The following is a 15,665-nucleotide window of genomic DNA, read 5'->3' as shown; positions in this document are numbered from 1 at the left end:
AAAATTTGGAACCAGCTCCTTTGCCATTCTGCAAATTCTATTTAAAGTTTATAAAAATGATCCGAAACTCAACACGAAGGATCGAATAGAAACCAAAGCCTGATGAACGAAAATATTTTAAAATAATTGCCTTATTTCACTTACTGGAAGTATCCAATTTAAGTTGTTGCGTAGACTGTTGCGTGGTCTGTATCTGAGTACCAGTTTGAGGCTGAGTGAGCACGGGCTGAACGGTCAGTAGCGTTGGTTGGGGGTTGCCAGGGGTCGTACTGCCAGGGGAAGAGGCGGTCCATCCACCTTTCATGTCCTGTGAATAAACACCTAGCATTAATCAAGTGCATTTCGCAGCTGGTCTACCACAAAGCGATTCTGTCCTGGCGACCGGGACAGGTTGGGACTGGCCACTATTTGTTTTCCACTATTGTGTCGCTGACACGGATTCTGTATTCGCAATCTCAAGTGCCATTATATTATTTTACTGATTCTTAGGAAAGCAGAAGTTATATTCTTTGTTAAAAACTCAAATGAGTTAATTCTGATGAAGGTTATCAAGCACGATTGTAATTCATCATTGAAATGGAATTTTATTCTTAAAACTTATTATCGAAACAACAATCCTGAGAAATCAATACAAAAATCAAATAATTGAATCAAATTGATGGCTGACGTACATTTTGGTAGATATAAATTCAAATGGAAAGGTAATCATAGTCATAGTCATAGTAGTTTATTATCCTTCAAAATTAACAAGGAACGTTTTCAAACATAAAAATATCTTTACATTCATACAATAAAAATTACAAATTTGTGAGTTGAAAATTCTGTAATAGTATAAAACGAATTCTCTTCAAGGACCTTCCTCATATCATTTTTACTGGTGTTTTCCCTAGACCTCAGGTCTGCAGGAAGCCTATTGTAGAGTCTGATTACAACGTATCGACATGAATTCTGCAATAAATAAAATGGCTGATAATTGAAAATGAATGAAGAAAAGAAAGAGAAAAAGAAATACAATTTCCAAGTGTGTAATAATATCATACGATATTAATTATCTATCTAGTTAATGTATCAGCAAAATGCCATCAACATAACCATTGTCAAACAGAAGATTTTCACACTATTACGTAGGAATCATAATCGAAAGTAACCCAAGGAGAATGCATGTCATCGAGGGAGAGTAGCGATATACCGGTTTCACCCTTGTTAGGGATCATCAGTACCGCATAACTCAACCCAAGATGACAAACAAACGAAATAGCAGGCACCTTATTGAATTCTGCAAATTTGTGAGACGATGCTCAGGCAGAATTAGATGTGATATGACGTTCAGTGTTTGTTAACATCCTTTCCTCTCATCAGACTATCCATATTTTGGTGAATGTGACGTACACAAGCGAGCAAGATGTAGCAAGTGATTGCATGCCATATTCCTTATGCCAGGAGGTACCCCAACTATGGCTCTCAGTGTCTTCTTCTGCTGCATGAAGACTTTATGGGCAGCATATGAATTTCCCCATATAATGATGCCATATGTCGCGATATAGTGGAATTGTGCATGGTATTTGAGGATAGCCTACTGCTATTCCTTCTATCTGGTTCATTCTACGCACCAAAAGAAAAACTGTCTATAGTGTAGTCACATAGTGTCTCGATATATTCTCTCCAGAAAAGCAGATCATCTATTGTGAACCCTTTAGCAAAGACAAACTATCAGAACTCGGCAGTTTCTTGGTACAGAAAGAAAGTTCCTATGTTTTCTTCATATTGATTTCCAGGTGATGTGCTCCTGCCACTTCGCTGCATTTCTCATCGCATCTCCTGAGATCACGCCCAACTGCAATCTCTTTTGGCTCTGTTAATGATAGTCGCATCATCTGCTTACGTCCCTACCTGTTTCGCTGACTGTTGTATATTCAGGTATATAATGAAGAGTACCAGACCAAGAACAGAACCTTGTAGTACTCCTGCGTTTTTGAGCATTTTTTATATTCTTCTTGAATTGTTATACTTTTGATTCGATATTTGGTGTTTCTTACTTATTTTGTTCGAGACTTATCGTATTTACGACCTTATTGAATATAATAACAAAGTTGATATTATTCCAGGCTGAATGTTAGAAAATGCAGTTATTTTGCCGAAATAATATTGCGCTTCTGTTCTGGAAACGAGCTCCGAAAAAGACATCTTTACGCACACCTCCTCATTCAAATTATGATAGATAAAATCACTAAAATATTCATTTCACCTTCCGCCTATCGATTTTGAAATTTTGCAACACAATGCGCCAATTAACTATTTCTGCCCTCATTTCGATTTTTATCGATATGATACGTTTACCTGGGTCAGATGAGGTTACAAATACTCGAATACAGGATGTGAGGACCAAATACTGGAATTCGTATCTCGTTCATTCGTAGAGAGATCAATTTCCGCCAGACCTATTGTATTACACAAGAAAAAGCCGTTTTGAATCATTTAGTTGTGTCTCGATTTTTTAGGGAAATCGATACCTCCCATATTTGTGGATCCTGAGCCTGATCCCTTATCCTAGATCGGAAAGAGAATAATTGATTCAGAATACGCTCGAAGCTGTTAAAAATCCAATTGTATTTTGCTTTTAGAAATAGTTCAAGTGAACTCTTGAAGATTTTTCAAAGTCAAAAGGTAAATTTCATATCCAAATTTAAAACACTTTTGATTAATCTAGCAATTAGTTTGGATATATTTGGCTTTTGGTTGTGGGAGTATTGAAGCTACATTGTTATGCCAATTTACTGATATCATAGAAGCATTGATCTTCGAGATAAGACGCTGCATGTAGGAACTCAATAAGCTTCAATTCCTCAAAGACAGTACGAATGTGGCTGCAAAATCATGTAAGCCACTTACTAGATGTTCAAATTGGATTACATCATAACCAATATTCGCTTAAAATCTCCATTCAAATAAATTTCGGTGTACGTTCAGAACTTTGAGGTTTGAATGATATAATCCCTACCAACTTCTGAGGAATTTCCCAGAAGAAGATCATGAAATGAAAGATGACTTAAATTGCTACAATTGGGACAAAATACCTCGAACCATTATCCAGATAGAAAAATGTTCTATGAGATTTATATGAGTTAACATTATCTGAATGGTAAAGAACAAGTTTGCGATTATATTTGACAATTGAATAATAAACATACTCAGTTTTTTATGTTAGGTACTTGAGAAAATGTTGGTGTGACACTATTTAACGAAACAACTTAATCTTCAGAAATGTTGAGAAAATAAATGTGTTGAAAAAAAGGATAAAGTATTTCCGTAGGGATAAGAGGTCATTGATGAATATCTAGAAAAAAAGTGGACGAAGCACAGATCTCTGTGGTATTCCTAGTTTCAATGGATTTATTTTAAATCACGAAAAGAAATATCTACCTATTTCATCATTATATAGTCCTACTGCACTGCAGGAATATTATTCATTATTATCAAGGTTCAATTGAAAAATTTACTTCAAAGTAAATTCAATGAATCGCAACTTCGGATTGAACAAGAAAAAACAACAATATAAACTCAGCACATAGTTGGAAAAAATTATAGGAAACAAAGGAGATTTTCATTATCCTTATCCCCGGAAATATTTCGATTCACAGCTTCATTGTGTTGAAATTCTCTGGGATCGGAAGTTCTGATAAAAAATATCGATATGCTGGAAGATGAATAGCATCCATTGAATTCTCTCTTGATATCGTTTGATCCTGCATGCGATTCCCTATTAATTGTTCCTCGTATAATCTGATTTCTTAGTAATCAAATTATTCGATTGGATCTGAACGATGAGACATCTGTGAAATAATCAAAGTTCTATCTGATCTGAAATTGAAATTTCACTTCATATTCTTCCTTTGAAACGACTATCAAACTGAAAATATCGAAACAGCGATGCTTGCGTTGGAAATTTCGAAATATTAATATTCAATGTTTGCCTCATCAAAGGATCATTTAATTGAAAAATGGTTGGCATTTCCTTTTAGACTTCAACAGCCATGTAAACAATGTCCCCAGGTTCGTTTCTAATCACGGAATTATTTGTTTACAAGAATAATTCATGAGAAATTCTTTGGAACGTATTCTCGACTCTTTTCATTCAACATTTGTGATTTGAAGGACTGTAAAATCTCAGGCGAAATAATCCATTGTTTCGGTTTTTATTTGATGAAAACCAATTTCAGAATAATATATAGCAGATGAGTAGTAATGACTAGTAGAGAACATTGTCTTTCATATATACATTCAACAATAAGTGTGTAAAAGAGGATAAAAATCACTGAAACAATTCAAAACATATTGATATTCGGAAATATATACGAGTATAAATAATTAATGCAGAATAAAAAATAAACAAAAACTTATAAAGATTAAATGAAAAGAAAAGAAATAAGAGTCTGAAGGTTATTGGTATTGGCGAAACAATTATTTCGCCTTATGTCTCATCTTATGTTGAAATAACTCTTATTTGATCTTGATCTGTTCTTTCTCGACAATTTATTGTCAATTTTATTGTGGAATTCATGATGAAAAGAGGAAATTTGGACTAGATATATATTTATCTTAGTTGAAATACCAGTAAGAATTCAATCTTGTGAGTAAGACTAGAGGAAAAATGGAAAATAATGCTGTGATCATATTGGGAAAACTCTCTACCAAGCCGATATCCTCATCTCCAACGACGAGCCTTACATCTGTGTTAGGATATACACGATATATCGGTACTGGGATTTGATAAAAAGATCATGTGAGATTCATATGAGTATATGTCCGAAAATTGTGGAGAGAGATGTTGATATAAATGAAAGGCCTAGTTGAAAAAGGATAGAAAGCTTCTCCTTCAACATGTACACAGGTGATTCGAAAATAAACGTACATTATTAGGAAGGGAAGGTTTACCCTTTTTTTGCGCAAATTATTTTTACATAAGTTTTCCGTTAGATTTTACGAGGTGACTCAAATTGTTATTCTTTATATTTAAGAGTACTTTTCCTGGATTTGCTGACGTGTAGAACTTTTCGTCTTCGATAAGAGGGTTTATGTTGAGTCTATTCGCTGATGATGCTTTGATAGTAGTTTCGGCCCCAACATTCGAGGAACTTCAGGCTCTCTGTGAGCTTCTACTAGAGAGCTTTGTGAACTGGTGTTATAAGAATAATTTAATGATCAATATTGATAAGGTTGAATGTATCCACTTCACTATTATGCATAGTGATCGTGAGCTGGTGATTCGCCATTTGGATAGTGCTATTATATCTAAGAGTTTTACTAAATTTCTTGGCATTCACCTTGATAATAATTTCAAATGGGATATGCACATTGATTCTGTTTGCACAAAACTGAACAGTTCTCATTTTGCCATAAATAGGGTGAAAACCTTAATTCCTTTAGAATCACTAATAAATATCTATTACAGCATGGTCTATAGCGCCACCTGTCGTATAATATTCTACTCTGGGGAAACTCTTCGGATGTTGGAAGGGCTTTCATGATACAAAAACGTATTTAACGTATAATCTTCAGCATACTTTCACGTTCGTCCTGTACACCAATATTTGTAGAAAACAATATTATGACCTTATCGTCAATTTCCATTTTGAAATGTCTACTATATGTGAAGGAAAAAATTCATACAGTTATCTAGTTTTCATAACTATGGAACCAGAAGTGATAGAACATTGTATGTTCCCAAGCACAGAACAACAAAGTTAGAGATGTCTCCTATGTATCAATCTGTTAAACTGTGTAACCATTTGCCTCACAATATTTGATCTCTTGTTTTTAGTTAATTCAAGAAAATTGTTAAAAAGTTATTATTGAATAGATGTTATTATACAGTCAATGATCGCATCAATGATGTTATAGTGATTAGTTGATAACTTTTTTTCTTTATCTGTATGACTTTTTTTTATGGTTCTGATGAAGATATCAACACGAAGCATGACATGGTTAAGAATTACCAATTCAAGCTACATTTTCAATGTATTCTTACTATGTGACATAATAATGCAACACCAAAAAAGTGTTGGAACTAGTTGATCAAACTTGGACGAAACTAGCCAGGGTTGTGATTGATCAAAATTTCATTCGAAATTATCTAGTAGCCAGGAAAAATTTGCCGTTTTACTGTTATATTGTCTGAGAAATTAAATCAACCAATTTGGGTACATGCTTAGGCGAACCCATAGAATCCACTATAGTGGATGATCATCATTAGTCAGCTCTCTGTGTCCATTGCTGAACATAAGCCTCCTGCATTTCTGCCCATTCCTCTCTGTCTTGTGTCAAGTTGTCTGTCCACCTCTTTAGTGAATGAAAGAGAGGAGAAAATTAAATCGATTTCGGTATTGTTTTTGGTTTCAATTCTTTTGTTTTTTGCTCTACTTTGTGTTTTGAGGCTGCGATTATGCCTAGAGTGCGAAAATATGAAAATCATCGACATCTATGTGAATTCACAGAGGTAAAATTATTGGATTAAATGGGGATGGTTTTACATTCAGGGAAATTACTATTCGTCTTAACCTCGACCGAACAGACAGTACTGGGGCATTGTGGAAACGAAAAAACCGATGAACTTGCGGAAAAGGAACAAGATTAAAACCTGTTCATCCTGATCTCTTCTGTGGGCTTGGAAAAGACTAATATACGGAAGCGGTCCAACAATGATAGTGGGACAATAGAGAAACACTCCAGTTCATGCTTAGGCAAAGAAATTCGAGGTGCTTTCACCGGACCAGGAAGTTTCTGAAGCTACCACGAGCTGAAATTCTGGTGGGACTGCTGACAGGATACTGACGGTGCAAATACATTTTGTACAGCATTGGTGAGTCAGCAGATGAGATCTGCAGGTTCTGTGGAAAGGATGTAGAAACAGCCTAACACATAGTATGCAAATTTCTGGCCTAAGAACCACTCACATAGGAAAGTCAGTTCTGGATACTCAGGAAGTAATAGCCAAAGCTCCTAAGGATATCGTCAGTATCGTTAACCATATCGACCCTTCCCTGGGTTTGTATGAATAAGTAGGGTTGAGACCAAAGGAGCAATTTGGTTCCCGTAAGGTCAACAGAACCGCAACGACCTCTTTACAGTGATTAAGAATAATAATAATAACCGTAACCAATCCTCTGTTGAACGGTGTTCTCAAGCATGGTCTAGAGAGGGTCAAGAAGGTCGTAGACGAGGAAGTCGACGACCAAGACAGAAAAATGAGGTCCAGGATCGCCATCTTCTATTAAAAGACCAATATACGATCAATAGCCAATCATTGATTTCGAAACGAGGGACGTCCTGTAACAGTTTACCTTCGAATAAGAGCTTTTGGCTTGCAGCCCTATCGACCACATGTTGTGCTTCCACTGACGGCTTGTCACCGACAGCAACGTTTGGAGTGGTATACTCCAACTTTCCACTGTATTGGAACGTCGAATGACATAGGTTAGCCATTACTCCATAAGTACTAGAAGCTCTCCGGCATGAATAACATTTTGCCTGATATACAATATCTCAGGAGGATATCGATCACCTGGTGGAATCCATGCCATTTGAGATGACACTATTTTCAGCTCAAAATTCGAAAATTATTGACATTGTGACATAATAAAAAATCGGTCATGCCAAAAACGTTACTGACTAGAATATTGTGTTTCAAATAACTCCGCCTATATATCGAACTAAATCAATATAGTGAAATAAATTAAATAGTACTGAAAATCACAGTGGTTACATGCGTATGAAGTCAGTCAAACATTTTCGATTTTGTATTATGTAAACTGTAATATGAGCTCCCTACAAATGATTTCTTCTTGTTGAATGCACACCGATAAACCAGAACCAACATAAACTGCATTCATATTTTTGTATGATAGAATATCAATATCAATTTTTGTCCAATCGCATGAATACCGAAATAGCCACCAATTTTGATTACCCAAATCATTGTGTGGCGTTAACAATGCCGTCTGTTTACTAACAATTATTTTACTTACATTTCCCTTCACAAAAAATGATGCTATTGATTTGTTGTTTTCGATAATGAACGTTTGTAATTCGAGACAATATTCAAGATCTATTTATAGCGCATGTTGGCATGAGCATTAGGAAATATCAAAAAATATGCTTTCTGAACCTCATTTATCAATTCCTTCAATGGATTTTGAAGGTTGAATTTCTACGAATCGAAGTTTAAAACAACTCTATCTTAGTGAATATTCAGTTAATATTCTGCCGAGAAAACTGCAGGAATTGATTGAAGAAAAACGAGATATTATTACTGTCGCGAAGTTCGAAAAACTGTTGATTGATTGAAGTAATCTCTTAGATTTTGCATTGTGAATGGAATTTTGTATGTCGAAACGAAGAAATATTAAGGTAACCATGGGGAAAAATGTTGTCATCAGAGAAATGGTATTTGGATATTAATGTATCCTTTATTACATGATGGACCAATTAAGATTTTCCACATGTCTCAAGATCTCAAGATTCTGAAAATGAAACATTCCGTCTGTGAGAAATAATAAACGATCATTAAAATTTCGCCGATTTTTTATAGAATGCCGAATTAAGTCCCAGCGATCTTTCAGTTTTTCATAAATTATACAATAGCCGATGTAATATTTAATTCGCTTCCAGAGTTCCAGAATATTTTTCTGTGCGAGTTAATTATTCTGTTTAAATTTGCCATTTTCTCCCAGAGTTCTGTTTTAAATCCAGTTTCCTTTAATTCAATCGGTATCCTTGATAATGAAAGATAAACAAATGGATAACTGGCGGTGGAGCTTCCTTGCAGGTCCCACCGGAGGACGAAAGAATAAAAAAACAGTTAGGCATGCGACAGATGCAAGAGATCGTCATCTCTAGAGGAAACAGCACGCATAGGGTTTTTAGGCAAGACGTTCGCTCTGCCAGTCTACACCGGAAGTTCCTGCATCCCACCTGTATATCAAGGAGGAGCAGAAAGGGGATGCTAAAGCTCTTTATCCACGGAACGATCCGGAAGGGAGAGTTACAGACGCCATATCCCCTGGTAGATCTGATTTTTCCTCCCTTAATTCGAAAAAAGAAGAAACTGGAATGAGTATCGATGTTTCACTGTATTTGTTTTGTGTTCCGGAATTGCGCTGTAGAATTGAGGAATTGTTAATGATTCCATCATATATTTAATGAATGCGACCCTTACTCGATGGAACTTCATTATTGAATGAAATAAAACAAAACTAGCACGGCAATGGATCTTCCTTGTAGGTAGGTCTACCTTAAAGATAGATCTTCATAGTCCGTAAATTCACAATGCCAGTTGATCCACCTTGTAGGTAGAGATCAACATAGCCTAAATATCCGCATTGTCAGTAGATATACCTTGTAGGTCGATCTACCTATAAGGTAAATCTAACATATCGGTTGATCTAATATAGGATGATCTACATAGCCCATAATTCCACATTACCAATGGATATGTATTCTAGGTAGATTTACTTTACCCATTTACTTTAAATCAACTCAAGTTCAAGTCAAGTAGTAGTGTTTCAAAGTATTTATTCATTAAGTACTTGACTTGACATTGAAAAACTACTACTCAACTTGAAATCGAGTTGATTTCAAGTCAAGTTCAAGCCAAGTAGCTTGAATATCAAGCCAAGCCGTGAATCCATATGTATAATTGATAATCTGGAGCTATAATCTCAATTATCGAGGCGTTAGTTCGAAATTTTCTCTTTCTTTTAGTATTTTTAGTTTTTCTCGTTTCTCTCTACGAGCTGTACACACTAAACGAAAAAATACCTCCGAAATCAAACGTTTCTCTATCATTTTAATAATATAGAATAGAATAATTCCACAATTATTCAATGTTAACAACAATTGTTCCACCAACACTCTGGCTTCAACAACGACAATGATTGTCTTGAGAAACGTGTTTTTCTGTTGTGATATTCCCTGGCCGTCAAAATCTCCAGATCTATCGCCTTGTAATTTCTACACAAAAAAAAATTTTTGTTCGAGTTATGGAAAATTTTGCGGTATCACAGAACACCTACTTTCAACAGGATAGCTGTCACCTTCTTGATACTATTTTTTTGCATCAATTATCCTGAATGGCATATTTGGATAGAAGGAGCTTCAATTATGTGTTATTATGACAAAGAATTACATATTCCCTTCATCAAACAGTAAAAAGAGATTTCCATTTTGAAAAATTCATTTATGTTCTAAAGTGAAATCATGAAACATGCAGAAAGTCCTAGTATTCAACACTGTCGGTCTGATTTCTTAGGGAAAGGGTGAATAATTTATCAAACATTATAAAATTACACATTCAATTTAATTTGGTCGGTGGCTGGTTGGTTTGGACGGCTATTCAATTAATGCTGAAGTGAAATTGCTCTTTTATAACTTTATTTGTGGTTTACCCACGTTCTGGACCGTGAAGATTTCCGAGAGGGTTGTTTGAATTTACCTACATTCAAGGGTTAGTCTACACAGGGTGTATCTACAAGAATGCTGTTCACTTCAGGTGATTTTCATAATGAATCATAGTTTCTGGTCTCAATATATCACACAGTAAAGAAAGGAAGGGGAGAATTTCACGCTTTGATTTTAAACCACTGTACCTTGAAAAAGTCATTTTCTAACTAAAATTATATGGCAAACTGCTGTTATTTTTTCATGTAGAATGTCACATATTCACTAACACCCCGTATCATATTCTACGACCTATAAATCCAAGTCGAAGATTTTTGATTCTCTAACGAAGGATGAAACTTCAAAGAATGTATCTTTAGAAATTCCGAACGGAAGCTTTCCGCTTTTCCTTTGAATCAGTTAAGCTCAACGTTGACTGTGGAATCGAACCTGTGGAAACAAACCTAATCCTTTTATCGCAGATTGTGAGAGGTATAATTTCTGGGAGTTGAGTATACCGCATAAATAACAGGGAACGACATCTGCTGTTTCTTCATTCTTTAATTCCTCTTGCCTGAAACAACATAAACTTATTTAAGATCGGTTTTATTCAGAGGGAATCAGCTCACAGAAGATTACTTAGGGATTCGAATTGATTTTTTTTTGGATTAAGTAGTAGAGGAACTTTCATTTCATTATTTTCCCAAAATTTTCACTATTGAATATATACAGGGTTGTTCACATGTAACAGTCCTACCGAACATTCCCATGAATATAAGATTTCCGAAAAATTTTGTGGGTGTAAATTCATTTTTCAAGTATCTTGGGGATGTACACTACCTTTATCACTAGATTTTTCAGTGCAGATCCATTTTGATTCTGTGCGGAAATCGCTTGATCAATTCTTTCAATTTTTGGAAAAAACCTTCGTATGTCCCACTAATTTTTTCCGAAAAAATTTATAGTTTTTGCAAATAAAAAGGTTTTTCCATTGTATCTCAATTATTGCAATGATGAACTCCTAAATTGTTGAAATTTTATATTCTGATGAACAAATAATTACAATCTATTCAGGGTTTTTTGTGAAAAAAATCTGCCATACGAAGGTTTTAAAATCAGAATGAATCTGCACTGAAGAACCTAGTGAGAGAGTTATTGTCGTATGACCCATAATTTTCAGGGTTTTGATATTCTATTTGATCAAATGCTACAGAATTTCTGTTTGGCGTTCGTTTCGTTATCGAAAACTGGAACTGAACTTAGTAAGTACCAAACTTGTTTTAATTATGATGAATAACCAAATAGTATCTAATGGCTGAAACAGTTCAATATTTTGATGAGTTGGGTATTTGTAATTGTTGATTTTTTAATCCACTTAATATGTTCAGAAACGAGATCACTATATGCTCCTAACTCAACCCAACCCATTAGCAAATTCATATACATATCTCCAAAATCTTGAAAATTTGCATAAGGCAAGTTTCAAGAAGAAACTCGATGTATGGGTACCACACCAGTTAACACAAAAAACCTCAAGGACTGAATTTCCATATCCGAATCGCTGCTGAAACGTAGCAAAATCGACCCATTTCTCAAGCGGTTGGTGACTGGTGATGAAAAAAGACCACTTACGACAACGTCAAGCGAAAACGGTCGTGGTCGAAACGCGGTGAGCCGTTGGAAACGGTGGCCAAGCTAGGATTGATGGGTGGAAAGTTTTACTGTATGTTAGGTGGGATTGGGAGAAAATTATCTGCAATAAGCTGCTCCCCATGGCACAACTGTACTATTAACAATTGAACAGTCTGAAGGAAGCAATCGTCCAGAAGCGGCAAGCTTAAGCCAATAAGAGAGCAATTGTGTTCCATCAAGACAACGCCAGGCCAAATACATCGATATTGACGCATATTCGACATAAATCGGATAATTCTAACTATAGTATTAGCCTTGTTTTTCAAGTGAAAATGATGGATTTCTTTTTACTACACCTCATATAAAGCATTTTGATTTTCAATATTCTACACTGAAAAATATTTCAGGTTTTGGGCCAAAATATGATACGACGTAAGTTTTCGTCTCCTCATATTGTTATGAATATTTCATATAAGGGTTCCATAAAATGCTTCCATGAAAATCATAATAAATCCTTATTGTTTTCAGGCCCCGTGAAATATCGTTGTTTTTATTGAATATTTGATACATCCGAATTATGTTCAACACCTTACCCTCTATCTGGAGGCTGGAGTATTTTATGAAACTTTATGCGTTTCGCAGTTTATTATGAAAATATAACGGTTTCCCAGTAACATCATTATGTCTTCCTAACTGTGACATACTTGGCAGGAAAACTAGGTAATTTCATTACCTCTTTAACCTCTCGTTATGAGACGCCTTTCCACACTTGATGTCATAATAATTCGTCATCGTAAATTGAGAGAATACTATCTCCCTAACATTCACCTGCTGAATTAAGTCTTCGTCTATTAAATTTCAACCGTACGACGAAAACAAAGGATCCACTAAAATATTTTATGTGGGGATCATATAAACATATGTACATTCGCGAGAACATCATAAGCTCATTGAAACCGAACATGAACGTAGAAATTGGTAGGAAAGAAGGCGATTGATGAATGTGTTGTTTTACACCTAGATTTTCTCAAGGACTAACTGTACGATGCCCCCATCAACACCTGTAGCAGTCATTGTGAACTCTGTGTTATTATTACCGAGAATCTTAGCTGGTCTGACCACATTCTTCCGATTGCGAATTGGACTAAGAGATCTCTGTTCATGATGCAGAAGACCATCAACATCTGCTGCCCTGTTCCAGTCCACCCCATGGAGTTTGGTTGACCTGTTTGGTGTTCTCAATAGAGATTTGGTCTTGTTAGAGGGTATCCAGCGACCAAGTTACAAAGAGAGACTATCTTCAATGAACATACAGACAGGACGATTCGAGGCGATCTAATTACAACCTAACGTGCTACTGACAATCTCTTTGGAGTTGATCTTAGCCATCTCTTCAAACTGAGCCTCGATGGCCGTCTTCATGGTCATGCTATCGGGAGAAAGTTTTTAATCATCACAGAAATGAAATTTCTACTCTAATCGGGTTATTGGTTCATCGAAAGGTTTGCTCTCGACGGTTGTGAACTTAGTGTCTGTCAATGCCTTCAAAAACAGTTATGACAGTTTGTGCCATCGTGTACGTGAGTGATACTCGTGATGGAGGATTCGTTTTTAATTTTTCTTTCTCAATTTGATTGATTATTCGGAAAGAATATGTTAATTTATTTGACTTTTATAGGCTCTGCCTTAACTCTTTATCTTCATCTGATAAATAATCGAATTCCTTCGCCACCAATGGCATTCACAATGCCATAATTCCTTTTCAAATGTAAAGACACAAGATACAGATATCTGATTTCGTTATTATTTGACGATAAAATCTGCGTATGAAAAAAAAACATTGTCTTTGCAAATGAGTCTTCTCAAATGATTAACTGTTTCAGACGAAGCTATAGAAGTGGAGAAATAATTGTTGTTCCTATCGGAAAATTTTGGTAAAATAAACGTATAAATTGATTGCAAACATAGTATGATATCATTCAAAGTTCCTTGAACCATGTTAACCCAATTTGTATCAGGTTCAGGTGATACTGGAAACTTTAACAGCTCCACATGAATCTCATTCAGTTCACTATAGCGTGGTTGGAAATATATTAAAACGTTACCTCGAGAAAATGGCTGACAACGAATGGTTTTCAATGGAACTATTTGTTTTTTTTCATTTTGTTACTATTATATCTATTTCTTATTCACAACCATTTAATCAAGAATACTTCGTGAATGACATTATTACACAAAAAATCAGCAGCCCCTACATTTTCCTCTGGATTATGATTGCAGTGTGAAATAAATGTATTTCTCTTTATCAATTCACATATTTCCCTATGAATTCACACATTTTCGTAGGTATTCACAAACAACTGTAGGAATTTATAAGTTGTTCCTTGAATTTATTCGATTTTATTGTTAATTCGGAAGTTTTTGTATGAATTCATTCGTTATTTTATAAATTTTTACGTTATACCATGAGTTATTGTTTTAATTCATTACGTTTCCCACTGAATAAATAAGATTTTTAGTAATTCATGTATAATTCAGAGTTTTTTATTAGTATTCGTGAATATTTGAATGAATTCTCCACGGAAAGTCTACCCTTTCCCTTTCAAGATGTAGGAAACAAGCGAAATATTCCGCCGTTTCTGGAAGTTGTAAGTTAGACATTCTCCCTTGAGCCATATCTGGCCAGGTGATGCTTTTGGCGTATCTACGTAATATAAATCATATTTTCCGAGCTTTGTGAATGTCAATCAGCCTATTAGAGCAATGGAACAGAAACCGGTTTAAACGTGTGGCAAACGGTCAATCGACCCAAGTTCCCACCTGCTCAATCTATTCCAATAGAGTAAACAAGTTGTTAGTAGGCGATAAATGCTGAAATGTTTCAGTTAAATAGTCGGAAAGAAATATAAGCTGAAACGAAATGGGAAATAGGGCTCTTTACCGACATTTCATCCAGTTTGACCAACGCAGATCTTATCTTCCATTTCATAATAAAAGGCCTGGCAGGCAATATCGCGTGCCAGAACCATGACAATGTAAAATATGTTTTCTTCTTTTCCACTGTATTAGTTTTATTTTTTCCTCGTTTTCACTAATTAGAAATACGAATATGTTGGCCGGTAAATGTATTCGCACCATTATGCAATTCATAATCTCTCTTCTTATTTATTAGCTTGATTTCAGAAAATTATTTTGTGATAACTATGCGTTCAATTTCATTACAGTCGATTGGAATCGGGAATTCATTCGCCTTCGAACATTAGCTCGATCCAGTTATACAGTCTGTTCCGTAGGAAGACCGGCAAAAACGTGGAGCTAATTAAAGTGGAGTATGTTGAAGAAGATCCTATGTAATACGAGGAAATCCCTGGACGGAGATGGAAATGAACTTTCTCAATTCAGTTCTGATATCAGTATCAAAGGTGTCCAATTTCATTTCGACACAATTCGTCAAGTATATCGGGTGTCCCTTCTAAAACCCTCCACCCTTCATAACTTATAAATACATTCTCTGAAACCCGTCCGTCAATTTTTGTTTTGATGAGGATTATATTCCCCCTTCCCAACACCAACTCATGATGTAAGACATATTGACATTGGAA

At 35.4% G+C, this 15,665-nt stretch overlaps 1 protein-coding gene and 1 long non-coding RNA gene across 5 annotated transcripts in view; both read right to left on the bottom strand.

Annotated features, from left to right (window-relative positions):
- The window catches only part of LOC123686716 (nucleolysin TIA-1), a 446,243-nt gene that overhangs the window by 193,628 nt on the left and 236,950 nt on the right, over positions 1-15,665 (bottom strand). For all 4 annotated transcript variants that reach the window (XM_045626957.1, XM_045626958.1, XM_045626959.1 and 1 more), the window contains exon 2: positions 145-307. In XM_045626957.1, the coding sequence (XP_045482913.1) occupies positions 145-307 (163 nt within the window). The remainder of the gene's footprint in view (positions 1-144; positions 308-15,665) is intronic.
- LOC123686720 overlaps positions 712-15,665 on the bottom strand; it is a 42,631-nt gene continuing 27,677 nt past the window's right edge. The window contains exon 3 of the long non-coding RNA XR_006748489.1: positions 712-948. This is a non-coding gene — a long non-coding RNA (uncharacterized LOC123686720). The remainder of the gene's footprint in view (positions 949-15,665) is intronic.

This window comes from Harmonia axyridis, chromosome X (assembly GCF_914767665.1).
Source record: "Harmonia axyridis chromosome X, icHarAxyr1.1, whole genome shotgun sequence".
In the NCBI taxonomy this organism is placed as follows: Eukaryota; Metazoa; Arthropoda; class Insecta; order Coleoptera; family Coccinellidae; genus Harmonia; species Harmonia axyridis.
Note: the sequence above shows the minus strand (reverse complement) of the source record. Positions and strands in the feature narration are given on the sequence as shown.